Source organism: Theropithecus gelada, chromosome 4 (assembly GCF_003255815.1).
Source record: "Theropithecus gelada isolate Dixy chromosome 4, Tgel_1.0, whole genome shotgun sequence".
Lineage (NCBI taxonomy): Eukaryota > Metazoa > Chordata > Mammalia > Primates > Cercopithecidae > Theropithecus > Theropithecus gelada.
In genome coordinates, this window is record NC_037671.1 from 41,676,967 (window position 1) to 41,697,047 (window position 20,081).

At 50.0% G+C, this 20,081-nt stretch overlaps 1 protein-coding gene across 3 annotated transcripts in view; it reads right to left on the reverse strand.

The window, feature by feature from the left end:
- Positions 1-1,225: 1,225 nt before the first annotated feature.
- KIF6 (kinesin family member 6) overlaps positions 1,226-20,081 on the reverse strand; it is a 375,342-nt gene continuing 356,486 nt past the window's right edge. For all 3 annotated transcript variants that reach the window (XM_025382856.1, XM_025382857.1, XM_025382858.1), the window contains 4 exons: positions 11,198-11,248; positions 10,308-10,397; positions 8,319-8,425; positions 1,226-1,620 (listed from right to left, as the gene is read on the reverse strand). In XM_025382856.1, coding sequence (XP_025238641.1) covers positions 1,604-1,620; positions 8,319-8,425; positions 10,308-10,397; positions 11,198-11,248 — 265 coding nt within the window. In that variant the 3' untranslated portion in view covers positions 1,226-1,603. The remainder of the gene's footprint in view (positions 1,621-8,318; positions 8,426-10,307; positions 10,398-11,197; positions 11,249-20,081) is intronic.

Genomic DNA, 20,081 nt, shown 5'->3' on the forward strand with positions numbered 1-20,081 from the left:
GGCCCCTGTCCCGATGGGATTCAATGAGAGCCAGGGGAAGTCAGAGTGACACTAGCCTGAGAAACACATCTGGGTTCTGGCTCATCTACTCATGAACTGAAGGACTGTTTACTGAACGGTGACTCTGTGCTTGGGACACAGCAATGAGCAAGACCAACAGGTCCCTGTTGCATTGGAGCTCTTAGTATTATGGGGGGCTGCAGGTATTACAAAAATAGGCAAGTTCAGAAGGATAATATGTCAGATAGTGATGGAGAAAAAAATGGTAAAATGGGATATGGGATAACTAGGGGGTGACTCAAGATGGAGTGGTCAGGGGAAGCCCCTGAAGAGGGGATATTTGTCACTAATTAGCGTAGAACAGCAAGCCGAGTCTCCCCTTCACTCGGCTCTTCCAACTGTATAAACCAGGGGTGTGGATTAGAGGAGCTCGATGGGCCTGCCTAGCTTAGAAATGTAATGGTTTTATCTCCTCTCGCATGATCCTGTTACCCAATCCTAAAAAAGGAAAAAGAAAATCAAGCCAATGATACTATATTACCTCTCTGCCCCCTCCAGGATCACCAGGTCCTATATTTATAGGACACAGACACCAGGAGCAGTGGACAAGCACTTTTATGCAGTTAGCTTCATTTTCAGGTGCCGCTCCTGCTCACCCTCCGCGGCCCCTCCCTGGCTGCAGCTGGGTTGGAACCCCCTGGCCCAGGGGGCAGTTCTTCAAGCACCTCCTTGAGGGCTGCCCGCCTTCCCTCGGATCTGTCATGGAAAGGGTCCATGGAGACAAGACCCCCAGGCAGCTATGTTTTTCCCTGTGGAAGCGGGAAGTGTTGGCCCAAATCCTGCAAGGCCCCAAGTGGCTGGTTGAAGGTTGTGAGGTCCAAGGTACACACACTGCCCTCTCTCGAGCCCTCAGCAGAGCCCCCGGGAGCTGCCTGCTGTTCTCTGGGTGCTATGATGTCCTTAGACCCTGCAGGGCAGATGGCTCCCTGGAGACACAGCTGTTCAGGCACTGCCTCCAGGTCATCCTGGCCAAGAGGCTGATGGTGAAAGATATGGTCTGGGGATCAGGATTGGCCTTCAGGATGCCCTGCATTCCACTGCCTTGCCTGTGGCTGGGACATCCTGCCTGGACCTGTCATGGCCATTTCTGGGCTTCCAAACCAGAGCATGGGCCAAGGGAGAGAGCTGGCAAACTGCTAAAAATAAAAATATTCCCCCCACATTCCATTGGTGTGAGCTTCCTCTGACATTATACTATGACGGTGTATTTCATATTCTGAAAAGTTTATAATGATCTACACGAAACATCACTGCAACAGTGAGCTGAAGCCCTCACCCTGCCCCAGCACTCTGGCATTGCCTGGCCCTGCCAGCAGCTCCAGCAACCACAGGACGGATGTCATGGTCAGCCCCGGCCAGCGTCTTGGTGGCCTCCAGGACAGCATCCTTAAAGAAACACAGTCCCCCTCCATGGGAATCAAAGTCACTAGGTGCTCCCAGCAGCCCATAGTTCACTTCTGAAGCCAGGGCAAGTGAGGGGCGCTGCCTTCATCTGTACTTCATTCTTGCGGGCATAATGCATGGCTGGACACTTCCTGGAAATTCAATTGCTTCCCAAACCTGAAAGGGAGACAGGATGCTTTTGGTTAGGCTGTGCATGCCGACACTGACTTTTCCCAGGATTGAATCGGGAGGAGGGGAGGCCACCGGCCACTGTCCCTGGGTCTTGGGCACTGCATCTGTGTCTTGCCTCCCAGGAGCTGCATTTATACCCCAAGCTCTGAAGGAAGAGGCCCCCTTTGTCCTTTGCAGAAGCTCCACCTCCCTAGGCTGAGACTGACACCTGTTTTCCTACCCTACGGTTTTCTTTTCTTTCCTTTTTTTTTTTTTTTCAGACAGAGTCTCACTCTGTCACCTAGGCTGGAGTCTTTTCTTTTCCCTCCCTTCCTCCCTCCCTCCCTCCCTCCCTCCCTCCCTCCCTTCCTTCCTTCCTTTCTTCCTTCCTTCCTTCCTTCCTTCTTTCCTTGTTTCTTGACAGAGTCTTGCTCTGTTACCCAGGCTGGAGTGCAGTGGCACAATCTCAGCTCACTGCAACCTCTGCCTCCCGGGTTCAAGTGATTCTCCCGCCTCAGCCTCCCAAGTATCTAGAATTACAGGCACCCACCATCACGTTGGGCTAATTTTTGTATTTTTACTAGAGACGGGGTTTCACCATGTTGTCCAGGCTGGTCTCAAACTCCTGAGCTCAAGTGATCCATCCACCTTGGCTTCCCAAAGTGCTGGAATTACAAGTGTGAGCCACCACACCCGGACAACCCCACAGTTTTCACTGATGCTCCTACCTAACCCCCAGAGAGATTCTCTCTTTGCTTTTTGCTCCAGATATTAATTATATTCCAGGATGGCTCCTCCTGACCACGTGGCCCCTATCCTGTCACGTCCCATGGCTGGGCATGGAGAGGGTTCTCTGGATTGAGAACCAGGGCCCTTGAGTTCTAGCCAGGACTCAACCCACAGTGTGACTTTGGGCAAGTCATGTCAGTTCTCTGGGCCTCACATTTCTCTTTGCTAGAGCAGATGAGATACCTGGAAAAAGCAAGGTAGCTTCTCGCTCCACAAAGTGTGGTCTCCAGGGGGCTTGTTAAGAAAGGCAGAGTCTAAGACATGGTCCACCCTGGACTTACTGGATCAGAATCTACAGTTTGACAAAACCTGTCGATTCATTAGCACATTAAAGGGTGAGAAGAACTGGTAAGAGTGATATGCAGTTATTTTGCTTAAAGTTTGGCTAATTTAATAAGAGCAAGAGAGAATTTCTGAGATTCTTGGATGAAGTAATAAATACAATGTTTAAAAGAATTGCAGTGGACAGAGAGACTGAGGGGTGAAGCTGGTCAGGGAACAGGTGAGCAGGCAGCTGCAGCCCTCCAGGTGTGGCCACAGGAACCTGGTGGTGGGTGACGAGTGTGGGCTTGGTTGGCTTGATATTGCTGAGGAAGAATGGGTAATTCTTGGTGATACATTGAATGTCCAGCTAGTGCGGAGGAAGAGATTGGAAATAATTCACGGCTGTGAGGCCTTGGTCCTTCGGTTCTAATTCTGTGTGCAAGACCTCTGGCTGGCCTTGCTGTTTAATTAAACAAATATCGTCCTTATTTTTAAGACATTCCGACCTGTCCTAATTGAATCCTAGAATGGGAAGTAAGAAGACAAGGTACACCAGAGCCTATGATGGTCATGTGTTCCTGTCATTCTGGACTTGCGGTTCCCAGCTCTGCTACACAATGGAAATCTCTGGAGAATCTCTAGAAATCCTGGTGCCCAGACCACAGCCCAGAACCATTAAGTCAGGATCGCTGGGGTGGGTCCAGGTGGTTATGAGGCATGGCCAGGGCTGAAACTCGCTGCTTTCGTCTCTCTAGTACAAGGACTGGCAGGGCAAGAGCTGGGGGCCTGTGGGCACGTGGCTGCTGATGAGATCTGGGGTCTGATGTTTCTGCTGCACTGCTGAAATGCAGCCTGGGCCAGTGAACGCTGCCGGTGGTAAGGAGCATGGAGTCTGAGCCATCTCCCACCCAGATGATCTCTGAGCCCCTCACACACTTTCATGCAGTAATGACGGTGTGGGTGGGGTGGGGCCTAGGAAGAAATGCTACAGAATAGGGCTGAGAACACGCTGTGCTCCGAGACATAGTTCCTTACATGCACAGACCTCAACACAAAAGGCACCATTTACAGCTCATTCACTTTATGGACCCCAGTTAAGTGATGAAGCTCTGTCTGTATTGGGATTTTGATTACTGTGGGTTCCCAGAATGGAGGGCGTGCTACAGATACACCATTAAAAAAAAAATCACACCTCATGGTGTTGGGCCAGCTCTCACCACAGAGGCCACTTCCCTGCTAACAATTCCTTGGTGCTTGGGCGTTGATGAGGGACTTTAATGGATATTATCTGGGGGAGAATCAGAGCCTGGGCAAGGGCGGAATCTGTACATTTCAGACAGTGAGAGGGAGGCTTGGGGAGGTGACCTGCCCAGTGTCATGCAGAGTGGAGATGGCCTGGGAATTTCCGCCTTTTCCCTCCCAGTTCGGGGCTCTTTCTCTTTCCCTGGGAGGGTTTCTGAACACAGAAGAGAGCTGGAGGGTTTCTCCCAGTGGGCTGGAGGGCTGGGAGAGGCAGGACCTCTTCCTAACACCTCTTGGAGAAGACAGACTCGTGGTTATGGGGGTCACACCACGGTTCCTTTCCAGATGGGAATACTTCCAAACTCAGCGATTAAGCAAGATTAAAAACAAAAAGGCCCTCTAGAAAGGGGTTAACCTCATTTCCTCCGTGTAAAAACTGTCCTTGGCAGTTGGAAACGGCAGAGTTGACTCCACGGATGACTGATGCCCCTTACGGGGGTTATATACCTGTCCACACGTGCCCCTGGCAGGGATTTAAACTTTCCATGCTGTTCCACGCATCCTAAATCAAGTAGATCCATCCTGGCCCTTGGTGAAGCCTAAGAGCTGGCGAGGCTTATGTTAAATTGCCCTCTCTGGGCTCCTGCTCCCGGGCTGACAGTCACAAATTCCCCTTAATGAGCACTCCTGAAGTAACCACGGCAGCGCTGTGTGCTAAATTAAGATTCGAGAGCCCAGGCCGGGAGACGGAGGTGTTTGCTTTGGCTGAGAAGGTGCCTGGGCCCCGGCCTGTGTGTTTGCCTGGGTGCCCTGATAAGTGGGCTGCATATTAAGTGCCACATGGTGGGACCAGAACCATCTGCTGTATGTCCTGAGAGGTCACGCCTGCTGGCCCTTTGGGACTTGGTGGCAGAGGGACCGGTGTCAACCTGTCTTTGGCTTCCTTTGTGGCCCTGTCACTGAAAAGCCAGAATGAATATTCTTCCTTTCGGAATAAAAATTGAGCCGTGGAAGTTTTGTTTGCTTTGATGAATTACTTCCAGGCTGCTGTTGTTTGGAGAGCAAAGCGCCACAGCTGCAGGGTGGGTAGAGGCTGCGGTCACTCCCCTCCTGTCAATGCTGGTTCCTGTTCCTGAGGCTGAGAGAACTCCTGACAGCAGGGTGGGCACATCTTGGTAGTTGCAGCTTTTCAAGACAGTGTGGCCCAGTGGGGAGAGAGCAGAAAACCTGGGTTATGCTGGCTCTGCCATTTATCAGCTGTGTAACCTTGGGGAAGTGATTCAATCGCTGTGTGCCTCAGTTTCCTCACCTGTCAATAGGGGATCATAATCTTGGCCCTGCATGCCTTACAGGAGCGTTAAGAGCATCAAATGAAACAATAAAAAATGAAAACATTTACAAATGGTAATTTGCCGTATATATTTTAATACAAGTGCCTGCCCTTCAATCCAGCTCTCTGCACTGCCTGGGGACAGTGTTAGCAGGAGGACCCCGCTCTGACAGGGACCCGGACTTCTGCCTCTTCTGTTTGGAGACAGATGATCACATCTCTCTTAAATGTACAAAAGCTTAGTGAACATAAATTAAAGACATTGCTTGCTTGTAGGCTTCTCGAGGGGAGGAATGATGGTCGATTTCTATGGATTTGATACAGGGGAAGGGATATCCCAGCTCCAAAGGATCTCCTGCATATCCAAGCCTTCCTCCACTTGTGCCCCGGACACCGTCCCCTCTACTTTCTCAAGGAAGTTTTCCTGCAGCTCTGCTCCCCTCTCCCACTGTAGCTTCAATTTCCCTCCTCTGCATGTTTCAGCACATGAGCAAGTCTTTACAGGACCCCTTTACAACACATGAAACATCCCTCTGGGCTCCTGCTTCCCTTCAGCTCCAGCTCCGGTTCTCTGCTCCTGTCAATGCTCAACCTCCTGGAGGAGTTGTATCTGCTCACTGCGTCAGCCTCTTTCCCTTCCATCTCTCGCCAGTCCCCTGGCTAAATAGCGCTTGTCCATGACCACCCTGACATGCAAAATGACCTGCGGTCCACATTCCATCCTGCCACACTCTACTGGCCCGTCTCTCCTTGGAGCTTGTGCTTCTCCAGCTTGTGCCTGAGGCCATACCCACTCATCTGCTGTTCCTCCTTGCACCCTGGCAGTGCCTTCTCAGCATCGCTGCTTCCTCTCTCTCTCTGCAACTGTTGGAGAGCCCCAGGGGGCTGTTCTCAGCAATTTGAATGCCTCCATCTCTGCTCTTCAGAGGACATTGTACTCAGTCCTGTGGCTTCAGACACCATCCAGACATGACGACTTGCCCATTTCTTTTTCTAGCTTAGACTTTCTCTCTGAGCTCCACTCATGCTCACCTGTCTACTCGTCACCTCCTCTTAGACGTCAAACATCATCTGAAACTTCAAACGGGGTAGCCAGAACTCTCCATCCCTCCAGATCCTTGCCTCTGATGGCCATGCTTCCCTGCCTTTATCATTTAGCCATTCTCTTAGCTTCTCAGATCAAAAGCCCAGGAGGTGCCCTGACTCTCCTCTTTCTCTTGCATCTCACATTCAGTCTACTGGTGAGTCCAAGCCACAATCATCCCTTGCTGGCACTTTCATGGTAGCCTGGTAACTGGTCTGCCCTTGGCCCCTGCAATCTACACTACATATGACAAAGTGAGCTTTTTAAAGCATCAATCACATCATATCACTCCATGGTTAAAATTCTTCAGTGGGCTTCCACTGTACCCAGAATAAAATCCAAATCTCTTTCCTCTGTGCCTAAGGCTGGTGTGACTTGGTCCTTGTGCTCTTGCTCCCTGCCCTCCAGTCACTCTGGTCTCCTTCCCACCTTGTGGCCAAGAAACGCTTTCCCTTCAGACTTCTCGCTTTCCACTCTGTCTGCTAGGACTGTGCATTCCCAGAACGTGGCGTGCCTGCTCCCTTCTCATGATGCAGCTGTCAGTTTAAAGTTCTCTTCTCAGGTGAGGCCTCCCCAACCTACCCAGCTAAAAGCAGTCTTCCCAGTTACTGTCTACCACATTACATAGCTTAGTTATTTCATAGCACTTATTAGCCCCTCAAACGATCTTACTTATTTGTTGATGTGTTCATTGTCTGTCTCCTTCCTCCCCCTAGAATGTCAGTTTCTCACCTGCTGGGCTCTGTCTTGTTCTCTGCTGTAGCCCCAGCACTAGTAGTAGCTGGCATAAGAAGGCACCCAACACATACAGTGTTTGCTGACTGATTGGCTGTTCATTACTGTTCAGTGCCTGATACATATCATCAGAGTATTTAGGGCATAGATGGGGACTTGGAGATCACTGAATCCAGTCTTCTTTTTTAGACAAGGAAACTGAGAATGAGACAAGATCGCAGCAGAGCTGGGCTGTCCCAGGCCTAAGAAAGGACCTGATAGTGGTGCTGAGGTTGCCGGTCCTGGTGGTGAAGAGAGGATAGTAAGGAAGCAGGCTGGCGGCCAAGCAAGGCGAGGACAGCAGGACCAAGGCCGGCTCTCAGCTGCGGTGCTCCATCCATGCACAAATCTCTTCCTGCCCAAACTGCACACGGTTGGTGGAGAAGCTGAGTGCAGGCCCCGCAGGGCAGGCATCAGTCATTATACATCCAATCTGCCCGCCGATACCATCACGGCGGGGGCGCCTTTCTGGCAATGTGAAGGCAATGTTAAGCCTGCCTATTAGCCTTTGGGTTATGGGGAGGAGACGAAGACAAAACGCAGGCCTGGGGTAAGGGGCCCTGGGGCTTGCCCTGTGGGTGTGTGGGGGATGGAAGGCAGAAAGAGAAAAGGCCCATCCACCGCAGATGGGAGATGGGCAGCTGCCAAGAGGATGGGGCTGGGGGTGGAGGGGGCAGTGATGCAGGCCGAGAAGAGCCTTCTTCTCTTCCTGTTGTGTGACACACCACACTTACTTCCTCTGTGATTGTTACGTGTCCTCGGGCCTGGGCCTTCGAGTAGTGTTTACACTTGCAGCTTTTTGGCAAGAACCACACTCTGAGAGGGGAGTGAGTCTTCGAGCCAGGGGTTCAACGAGTTACCAAAACATCGCTCAGCCCCTTTCTGTTTGTAGATGGCTGAGTGAAGGAGACAGCTGACTTTGGGGACAGAGAACAAAGGAGCTGAAGATCTGGAAGAGACAGAGGGCAAGTTCTGCCAAGAGGGGCAGGAGCACCTGGGCCGCCCACTCACTTGGGCCTGTCTTGGTGTCTCTGATGCTGCCCCTTGAGGCTTTCTCAAGAAGGAATCGGAGGCTGGGCACATGTGAGTGACTGGTAGGCCAGTCCTGTGGCTTCAGGAACATGCAGGAAACTCCCTACTCCCCTCCCACCTCACTGTGTGCTCCCCACAAGTGTTGGTGACCTGTGGCCCTGGAGGAGCCACCAAGGGAGGTGAACTTACATTGCTTCTGCAGAATGCTCTGTCTGGCTTTGATGAAGGCCAGGATGTCTGAGTCCGTCTGGCTGTCTCCGGTGAGAGGGATGGACGACATTGGCCTCTTGGGGATGCTGGGGGCAACCATGTGTCACATTTTACTACAGTTTACAACTGGACTCACCACTTGTCTTTCCAAAATGCTTTTCAATTTTTGGTGACTGATCTCACTCAGAAAGTTACATGACACGGCTGGCCTGCTTCTCACTCCCTCCTACCTTCTCTGTGTGGCAGCCACACTAAGCCTCCTGTCATGCAAATTGGGTCAAGTCACTCCCTGCCATAGACCCTGATATGGTTTGGCTGTGTCTGCACCCACATCTCATCTTGAACTGTAGTTCCCATAATTTCCACGTGTTGTGGGAGGGACCCGGTGGGAGATGACTGAATCATGAGGTGGCGGTCCCCTATACTGTTCTCGTGGTAGTGAATAAGTCTCATGAGATCTGAAGGTTTCATAAGAGGTTTCCCCTCTCACTTGGCTCTCATTCTCCCTTGGCTGCCACCATGTAAGACGTGCCTTTCACCATGATTGTGAGGCCTCCCCAGCGACATGAACTGTGAGTCCATTAAGCCTCTTTCTCTTTACAAATTGCCCAGTCTCAGGTATGTCTTTATCAGCAGTGTGAAAACAGACTAATACAGACCCTTTAGTGGTTTTTCACCACTCATAGAATAAAACTCAAACTCTGTCCCATGACCCACCAGGCTGTGTGTCATATGACCCCGATTCAGTAGCTCCAGCTGCCCCCTCTTCTTTCAGTGACTTGCATTTACCAAGCCGCATCCAACCTCAGGACCTTTGCTCTGATGCTTCCTCTCCCTGGACTCCCCTTCCCCCAACCGTCACATGGCGGCTGCGCTTTCTCTCACTGCCTTCTCTATCCTCTCACCACCACCCCTCCTGTCCTCCCATCCCCGATTTACCCAAACCAGCACCCCATAACCTGGGGCCTGTCAACTTCTGCGCCCAGCTTAGATGTCATATCCTTCAGTATTGTATCCTCAGAGCATCCCCACTCCCCATGTGACTTAGCTAGTTGACCTCAAAGCAGAGATTACTATTCTCCTGTCTCTCCTTAAAAACAGAACCATATTTAGCTAAGTTGCCACAAGTAAAAAAAATGACCTTTCCCAGACTCCTTTGCTGTGATGTGTGGCCAGGTAGCCAGGTGATGGCCAATGAGATTTGTAAGTAGAAGTGTTGCGGGGCAATCTCCTTAGAAAGGGAGGGCTGTGTGTGCCCTCCCCCATCCCCTTTTCCATCCAGCTTCTCCATATAGCATTCCCCTTCAGCAAACTCAGAGCAGTACATTTGCCTGGTCTTGCCAACTTTCCGTCTGTCCTCACCCCTGTGCTTCTGCACAGCAGGAGGCGGTAGCCACTTCCTTAGAAGGCAGTAAGGATGGTATGTAACAAGGGGCTGGCCATTCCCACAGGTAGTTTTGGGTGTTGGCTTTCCAGCTGCAGCCCAGCTGGAAGTGCTAAAGCAGAGTCCAGGCAAGCAGGGCAGTGGCTGAGCTGGTGAGAGGCTGAGCAGTCATTCTAGTTAGAGGATACAAACACCCATGGTGCTGATTAACTCTGCTAAGCCTGGAAGCAAATGCTGCTGGGTCTTGAGGCCAGGCTTGTCAGCTCCATGCTCTGCTCTGTGGTGGGGCTGCCCTAGGCTGGCTCTTTCGCTTTCTGGCCCCCAGGTACATCTATTTACAAGAAGATGTGAAGCAACTCTGCCCACACAGGGCCCTGGTGACTGTGGGAGAAAACCTCCCCGCTTTGAGTTGGCCTGTGTGAGAGATTCCAGGGAATTCCCAGGGGACCAGGGCAGATGCCAGACCTGGGCTCTGTCTGTGTGGCTACTAGACGAGGGGCTTTTTCAGGGAGTAGATTGGAGATGGAGGCCCACTCCGTCTACTGCAGGGGCTGTCACAGGCATTAAAGGAGAAGACCACAGACCTGTCTTCCAGTGGGGTGCTGGTGCTGCTCTGTTTCTGGCTGTGTGGACTGGGGCAAGGCGAGGGCAGGATTTTCCTGGCATTCACATCACTGCAAAACACAAACCAACAAAAGCAAAAGGAATGGGGGCAAATTTATAGAAGATAAATTCAGGGTTTGTATCTAGGAGCTGTTATGGACTGAATGCATCCTCTCAAAATCCATATGTTGACACGCTAATTCCCAGTGTGATGGGGGGCCTTTGGGAGGTGATTAGATTTAGATGAGGTCCTGAGGGTGGGGCCCCTGCACTGGGATTAGTGTCCTTATAGGTATAAGAAGAGGATGAGAAACTACAGTGCATGCTCTCTCTCTCTCTCTCTCTCTCTCTCTGTGTCTCTCTTGGCTCACTGCAACTTCCACCTCCAGGTTCAAGCAATTCTTCTGCCTAAGCCTCCTGAGTAGCTGGCATTACAAGCGTGCACCACCACACCCGGCTAATTGTTTGTATTTTTAGTAAAGATGGGGTTTCACCATGTTGGCCAGACTGGTCTTGAACTCCTGACCTCAAGTGATCCACCCACCTTGGTCTCCCAAAGTGCTGGGAGAGACAGCACACAGCAAGAAGGAGGTGCCAGCAAGTGAGGAAGGAGGCCCTCAGCAGGAACTGAATCTGCTGTGCTATGGACTGGAGGTTTGTGTCCCTGAAAAGTCAGGTGTTGAACCAAATCTCCAATGTAATGGTAGTACAGGTGGGGCCTTTGGGAGGTGATTAGGTCATGAAGGCAGAACTCTCGTGAATGGGATTAGAGTCCTTATAAAAGGGGCATCAGAGAGCTCCCTGGCCCCTACCACCGTGTGAGAATGCATCGAGAAGACAGCTGTCTGTGAACGAGGAAGGGGGTCCTCACCAGACATCGAATCTGCCAGTGCCTTGACCTTGGACTTCCCAGCCTCCAGAACTGTGAAAAATAAACATTTGTTGTTTGAGCCACTCGTTCTATAGTATTTTGTTATAACGCCTGAGCAGACTAAGACAAGAGCCAAGAATCCTGTCTTGGATGGTTTACACAGTAATTCTCTTTTTTTCTTTCTTTCTTTCTTTCTTTTTTTTTTTTGAGATGGAGTTTCACTCCTGTTGCCCAAGCTGGAGTTCAATGACGTGATACCCTGACCTCAGGTGATCCGCCCACCTTGGCCTCCCAAACTGCTGGGATTACAGGCGTGAGTCACTGTGCCTGGACTACACAGTAATTTTCATTGTTAGGGCATGCATCTGTTGGTTGTAGAAGCTGAACAAACGATGGCCACAACTGTTATTGATAGACATGCCAGGCTCTGTGAAAGTGCTCTGCAAACATCATGCCATTTAATCCTCTCAATGACCTAAGAGGTGGATGTCATCATCTCCATTTTATACATGAGAAAACAGGCTTAGAGAGATTAAAGAAATTCTAAAAGTTATCCAGCTGGTAAGTGGCAGAATCTGGAGCTACTCAGGATTCTCTGAGGCTCCAGAACCTGTGCTCTCAGCCACCATGCCTTCCAACTGCGCTTGACTCTGTGGCATTCTGGGAACACACACTGGCCTACGCCTGACCGTGCTGCCTGCCCCTGGGACCCAGCTTCATGCTCTCTGAGTGAGAAGTCAGATCCAACAGCGCACTAGGTGCAGCTGTGCCTGTTCACCTAGGCCGCTGACATGTGCGCCTTGCCTCGGATTCCTGGCCCAGTGCGGTGGAACCCAGAAGCTCCTCTCGGGAGGTGCAGAGGCACGTGGACACGGCTGGTTGGAGGCCAGTGTATTCCACATGCCTGTGGTGACAAGGTCCCTACTCTAAGCTGTGCTGTAAGGAGATCTTCCTCGCTTCCTGCCTGGGGACAATGTCAGAGCTGGAAGAGGCCTAAGAAGTCACCTGGGTACAACCCTCCTTTTACACTCTGGGGACACTGGGGCTGAGAGGCAGGCTAGGGTTAGAGACAGGTGAGCTGGCTCCGCGGAGTCTGCATCTTCTGTGCAAGGTACTCCACAAACCTGACAAACCGCGGGTCTCATGGCCCCTTCCCCGGCTCGGGCCTTCCGCCTTCCGATCTCAGCCAATGGCAAGGCTGCTTCCATAGGTCACGACTGTGGTCAAACAAGCAGGAAAAGACATCGGAGCCTGGGGAAGCCCGCCTCACCCACCAGTGTCCATTTCCTAGCAGTGGAGAGACTTTCCACCAGGTGCCCTTCATGGTGGGAGAGCAGAAATCTCTGTGCTGGGTCTAGTGAGGACTGCTGCAGGACCAGAGGTAGCCACAAGGTGGCAAGCTCTGCACGCTTTTCTTTAGAGAACAGTGACCAATTCTCAAGGCTCCTGCAGAGTGGTTCCTGGTGCAGCCTGGAGGAGGGAAGGAGAAAGGGCTTTCCATCCTGCAAGTGCTTTCATTACAACGGGTCAAGGTCAGTTTAGAAGCTGTAGCAAATTTGCAAGACCAAGGCACTGGCACAAAAATGGCTCATTCACTCAATGGCTTCCCAGTGGAGCCATGGCTCAGGTTCCAGGGAGAGTTCACAGGTGCCAAACTATTGAAAGCTGGGAGGGGGTGGAAGAGGATGGAGAGATGGATGGGGCAGGGTAGAGGGCACGATCACACTGTGGCCAGTGGGGCCATCCGGTACCCTTTGCGGAGGCCCAGCTGCCCTGCCTGTTGCCTCAACAGCTCATGCAGGAGGGCAGTGGAATGGAAGGCTGGGGGCTCCCGAGGGAAATGACTCTTCAAACCCGTAAGCTGCTCAAGCGTCCTGTTCTTGGATGCCACAGCTTGGTTTCTGTAATTCTGGGGATGGTGCCATAAATGACCTCTGCCCTCGCCCTTTGCCCAACCAGCCTTTGACACTGATTTAATTTCTCATGTTGACGTCCCTCTGGAGAGAGAACATACCAGCCATCAGAATGAATTATCTTTCTTAAAAAGGATTAATAAGCCATATTAATAATAATTAGGCCTCCTGGGTTGCCAATCAGAGTGTTTAGTGGGATCAGCTTCCAGGGCCTGAGCATCCCTGGGGAAGTGATGAATGAGGTTTCTTTCAGAACCCGATGAGCAGAGGACCAGCGTCCCGCCGCCCAGTTCCCCGCCTGCGGCAGTTCCACAGGAGCAGGCCGCTCTGGAGCTCAGGCAGCAACTGCCGCTGGGCCCTCGCTGTCTCACCTCGCGGCTCTGACCGGGCACTGGAATGTTTATCTGCTCACAGAGTGACCGTGTCGGAGGGACATTTGCATATCTTACAGATGGGGCAAGGGAATCCCAAAGTGGGGAGCTGGCTTGTCCAAGGGTGTGCTGCTCGAAGGGGCCATGACTGGGATTCATGCTATTCAAATCTCAATAAAGGGAACTCGTTGGAGGAGGTCAATAATGACGTGACACATGCCTTTGAAGTCCAAGGTTCTTGACTGCAGGGTTAAGGGTCTCTAGGCAAGCACATCCAGGGAGCATCTTAAGTTGGAATACCTAAGGAATGTCCAGGAATGCCCAAGGCCAAGACAAGGTGGAAGGAGCACTATTCTGATGGGTGGCACAGCAGATGGTCCCTGGAGGCCTTGCCCAGGGGCTACTCCTTAGACCTATTCCACTGTGGACTCTCTCAGAGATGCCGGCAGATAAAGGCTGGCAGCGGCATGGATCAACAAACAAGCAGTAAAGAGGCAGCCCTGGCTGCAAGGGAGCATGACAAAGGGAATGAAGCAGAGAGGACGAAGAAAAGGAGAAGGGGGATGTAAGATAGGAATAGAGATAGGCAGAGCCGACAATGGAGGGAGAGATGGGAGAAGAGGGGAGTGGAGGAGGGAAGGAGGCAGGGAGAGGGCAGGGGGAGCAGTGGGCAGAAGGAAGAAAAGGCACTCGCCATGGAGTGTGAAGGTCTAGGTTTAATCTGTGGCTCTTTTTTTTATTGAGACGGAGTCTCGCTCTGTCTCCAGGCTGGAGTGCAGTGGTGCGATCTCAGCTCACTGCAACCTCCACCTCCCGGGTTCAAGCGATTCTCTTGCCTCAGCCTCCTGAGTAGCTGGGACGACAGGTGCGCACCACCATGGCTGGCTAATTTTTATATTTTTAGTAGGGATGAGATTTCACCATATTGGCCAAGGCTAGTCTCGAACTCCTGACCTCGTGATCCACCCGCCTTGGCCTCCCAAAGTGCTGGGATTACAGGCATAAGCCACCGTGCCTGGCCTAATCTGTGGCTCTTTATGTTATTAACTACAGAGTCAAAGCATCTCATTCCCTTTTGGGGCCTCAGTGTCCTCATTTGCAGAATGGGGAGGCTGAACTCAGGATTTCTCAGCTGAAATGGTGAGGGCCAGTCACAGGGAATTCTGGGTTTCCAGACCTTAGAAGGTTGGCCTTTTAAGGCAACACAGTTTTGCCCCTTAAAAATCATGGCCTCTTGCGAAAATCAGACGGTGTGGACACATTGGAGAGCGGATACCCCAGGCAGGAGGATCTGGTGGTGGGAAGTACATAAAGAAAGCACCTTGTACAAAATATTACAAAATGTGGGCTGGTAAGTGCCAACACCTAGTAGATAACATAGTGGACATGTGTCCCTAAAAGGCAGTCATTGATTCTAAACAAAATTGCTGTGAGGAATGCGGGGAGTGCACGACTCAGACAGGCCTGGGTTTGAGTCCACCACGGATTAGCTGGTGACCCTGGGCAAGCTACTTCATCTCTCTGAGCCTGCGTTTTTTCACATGTCAAGTGGGGGACCATGATAGGCACGTTGCTCGTGTGATTTGCACCTGGCCCATGAGGACCCTCTACGAAGGCTAGGGGATATTACCACCATCAGGCCAAGGCTGTCTCCCTTGGGAACGTAGGAGCGCCAACAGCGAATCCGCCGAGTGGGATGTGCACAGGGAATGTCTGAGATGCCCTGAGAGCCTGAGACAGGGTTCCCTACCCGCCTCACCCTGGCAGAGTTCTGTGAGCCCTTTACTACCAGCATCTAAAGCACGTGACAAGGATTTCTTTGTCAGAGGTGGAGCCCCTAGAGCTCTTCCTTTCCAATCTCTGGCGGGGTTACTTTCCCTCTCACCTGCCTAGTGTGACCATCCCATCCACGAATCCTGGCACTCCAACAACTGTTAGAGGAGGAAATATGGGGCAGCCAGCCACTGGAGTTGAGGTGTTTTAACAAACACCGTTCAGGACACTCAGTGATCTCTTCCCAGGAATTAGAGCATCCAACCAGCACGCCAGCAGCCACCACAGGGGATGGGGCTGAACAGCCCTCTAGGGCTGCCTGAAAGCCATCTTCCCCAAGACCCTCCTGCCGGCAGTCACCGAAGGGGCTTGGGGTGGGGGTGGGGACTCTGGAAGCAGGATTTTGGGAAAAGCTCCTGTGGGTGATCTGATGCACACCTTTCAAATTCAAGGTTCTGAACACTAGGATTAAGCATTTTTTTTTTTTGCAAGCATAATATATTTCTTTTCCTTTTTTTTTTTTCTTTTTGAGACAGGGTCTCACTGCGTCACTCAGACTAGAGTGCAGTGGTGCAGATCTTGGCTCACTACAACCTTGACCTTCTGGGTTCAAAAGATCCTCCCATCTCAGCCTCCTGAGTAGCTGGGACTACAGGCATGTACCACCATGCCTGGCTATGGATTTGTGGGGAGGGAAGGATGCTTTTCATGTTTTTTATAGAGATGGGGTTTCACCTTGTTGCCCAGGCTGGTCTTGAACTCCTGGCTCAAGTGATCCACCTACCTTAGCCTCCCAAAGTGCTGGGATTACAGGCATGAACCACTGTCCCTGGCCAAGCATAGTATATTTCTATCTTGCATCTATCGGACCTCTTGCTGACACTCCTAGCACTCTCTCTCTCTCTCTCTCTCTCTCTCACACACACACACACACACACACACGCACACGTACACACTCCAATGTCTTTGAAGTCAAAGGAAAAATGAGAGACAGGGCTTTCTATTCCCTGAGCAGGATACTGCTACTAGTAGAAGCTACCCAAGAGATGAGAAAAGAGGATGGAGAAATAGCCAGGGGTGCTGAGCCTCACAACCAAGAGGAGAGCTTATTCTCATGGGGCAGATACATGAGGGGCTCAGCACAGAGCCAGAGCAGTGGCTGAGGAAGCTGAGTCCTCTTGGCTGTGTTTTTCAGATGTGCTGTGTGGAGTCCTGGAGTTTTAGCGAGAGGGCTCCGTGTGTGGAAGGAGGCAGGTATACAGGGGTTGCAATTCAAATTTACCAGCCTCTAGAGGTTGGCAGGTGCCCAAGTGAATGCATGGAGTGGGCCAGGTACAGGGTACAAATGCTAAGCTGCCTGCATTGCCATGGCATAGTGCGGCTGCCTAGTTATTCTGCTTTTGCATTTTTAAAAATCCATAGACTATTATTTAGAGAAGTTTTAAGTTTACAGACAATTGAGCAGTACAGAGAATTCCCTTATACTCCTCTTCCCTGCCTAACAGTTTTCCTTATTACTAACATTTTGTATTAGTGTGATAAATTTGTTATAACCGATGAATGAATATTGATACATTATCATGCACTGAAGTCCACGGTTTATGCAGGGCTTCACTCTTTGTGCTGTACAGCTCTGTGGATTTTGACAAATGCATGACATCATCTCTGCAACATTACAATATCATACAGAATAGTTTCACTGCCCTAAAAATCCCCTGTGCTCTATCTAGTCATCCTTCCCTCCCTACAAGTCCATGACGATCACTGACTATTTCACTGTGTCCATTATTTTGCCTTTTCCAGAATGTTATATAGTTGGAATCATATAATACGTAGCCTTTTCATATTAGCATCTTTCACTAAGCAATATGCATTGCAGGTTCATAACTTTTCATGGCCTGATAGCTCTTTTTTTTTTGAGATGGAGTCTTGCTCTGTCACGTAGGCTGGAGTGCAGTGGCTTGATCTCGGCTCACTGCAACCTCTGCCTCCTGGGTTCAAGCAATTCTCCTGCCTCAGCCTCCCAAGTAGCTGGGAGTACAGGTGCATGCCAATACCCTTGGCTAATTTTTGTATTTTTAGTAGATGTTGCGTTTCACCATGTTGGCCAGGATGCTCTTGAACTCCTGACCCCAAGTGATCCACCCGCCTTGGCCTTCCAAAGTGCTGGGATTACAGACCTGAGCCACTGTGTCCGGCCTTGATAGCTCTTTCTATTGCTGAATAATATTCCATGGTTTGTCTATTCATTCACCTTTTGGAGGACATCTTGGTAGCTTTCAGTTTTGGGCAATTATAAATAATTTATAAATAAAGTTGCTATGAACAATCGTATTCTGTTTTTTTTTTTTTTTTTTTTTTTTGGTGGACATAAGTTTTCACCTCAATTAGGTAAATAACTAAAATGCAATTGCTGGATTTTATGGTAAGATCATATCGAGCTTTGCAAGAATCCATCAAACTGTCTTCCAAAGTGGCTGCACCATTTTGCATTCCCATCAGTAATGAACGAGAGTTCCTATTGCTCCACATCCTCACCAGCATTTGGAATTGTCAGGTTTTTTTTGATTTTAGCCATTCTAATATGTATGTAGTGGTATCTCGTTGTTTTAATTTGTATTTCCCTGTGTGACACAGGATGTTGTGTACCTTGTCATGTACTTATTTGCCATTTGTATCTCTTCTTTGGTGAAGTGGCTGTTCAGACCTTTTGGCCACTTTTAAATTGGGTTGTTTATTTTCTTATTGTTGAATTTTTACAGTTCTTTGTATACTTTAGATACAAGTCCTTTATCAGATATGTGTTTTGCAAATATTTTCTCCCAGTCTGTAGCTTCTCTTTCAATTCTTTTAAAAATATCTTTTGCAGAGTGGTGTTTTAATTTTAAATAAAGTCCAACATCAATTTTTTCTTTCATGAATCTAGATTGTCTTCCAAAACACCAAGCTAGCCAAACAAAACACATCAAGTCAGTTATTGATCCTGGGCTCAGGGGCTCACATAGGAGCTGTGTCCTAAATCCAGAATATGAGGCAGTGAGAGGGCACTGGGTCTGGGATGGTGGCGCGGTAGGCCCGGGCAGATGGGCCCAGTGGCTCCTTCCCCAGTGCGGTGTCTGGCATGCAGCAGATGCTGGAGAGATGGACTTCAAGATGGCACTATGCCAGCCACAATGGGCACTATGCTGTATACCAGTTCCTACTGCTAAGTGGAGCTAAGTGTGATGCCCAGACCCATGGGGGTGCCATTGCTCTGCAGCAGGACTGCTACTGAGGGCACACTGAAATTGCACGGCCTCTGCTTTCACATGGGTCCAAGCCCAGATTGAGAGATGACGACGGCATGACCAGTCTACATAAGGCCCCTGAGAAGGGTCATGTGGACATTTGCTCCCTCCTGTTGCAACATAGCTTAGCCCTGAAGGCCATCTGGAATGGAAAGCATGGCTAGCATGTGACCTGCTGCCCTGCAACAGTGACCTGCTGGCTAGCTGAGTTGCCACCCTCCTGTCTCAGGCTGCCCTTGAAGGGGACACAGACCAAGTTTTTAAGCCCCCACCTTGTTCAGCATCCATGCTGTGGGGCAGGAAACTGAGGCTTGAAGACCCAGGGAGACCCCCAGTCTGGCAACTGTGGAAGCAAGGGAGTAGGTTTGGTGGGGCTGAAAGTGTTTAGGCTTAGACAGATGATCATATCCCAGATTGGCTCACATGAGACATCTATCCATTTGGAAAAAAGAAGTTATATTTTTACCTCATCCCATATGCAAAGATACATTGTAAGATTAAAGATCTAAATATAAAAACACAAAATGATGTAGGAACTAGAAGAAAATATGGAATAGGTGACAAAAGCTGCTTTCTAGCTGAATGACCTTGGTACAAGTCATTTGACCTGTCTATTTCTCAATTTCCTAATCTGGAAGCTGACAATGATTATAATAGGGCCTGCCTCAAAGTCATGGTGGTCACTAATTGGGTAAACATTAGGAAAGCCCTTGAGAGAGTGGCACACAGCAGCAGCCTAGGACAGGACCTGCTGCCCCACCATGCAATCAACACTTGCTGCTATACCATGATTTCATTACTTTTAACAGTCTATAGGTAGAAAAGTGCTACTGCTTTGTTTTCTTTTGCATTGCTAATGAGCACCCGTCTTCCATGAACTGCCTGCCCATGCCCATTTAAAAAATGTTGACCAGGTGTGGTGCCTCACACCTGTAATCCCAGCACTTTGAGAGGCTGAGGTGGGAGGATTACTTAAGCCCAGGAATTCAAGACCAGCCTGGGCAACAAGGTGAGACTCTTCCTCTACAAACAATTTTTTTTTTTTTTTTAATTAGCCAGGTATGGTGGCACATGCCTGTGATCCCAGCTACTCAGGAGGCTGAGGCAGGAGGATTGCCTGAGCCCAGGAGGTCAAGGTTGCAGGGAGCCCTGATCACACTGCTGTACTCCAGCATGAGTGAGAGTCAAACCCTGTCTCAAAGAAAAAAAAGTGTTTTTCATTTCATTGATCCATAGTAGTTGTTTATATTCTGCATATTGATCTTTTGTTATATATATATACACATATATATGTATCTATATACATTAAACATTGTTTTCTTTAAGTACGAAAACAAAGGCACTCCAAAAAATTAGAATACAGGCTGAAGTGCTGGCACCAACAGCCAGATTGGAGGGTCTGGGAAAGTCCAAGGAAAATCTCCACCTGGTGTTGAGGGCTCACTTGCTGGCCTTTTAATTTTAAGAAGAGTTGTTTTTTTTTTTTTCTTTTTTGAGACAGAGTCTTGCTCTGTAGCCGAGGCTGGAGTGCAGTGGTGTG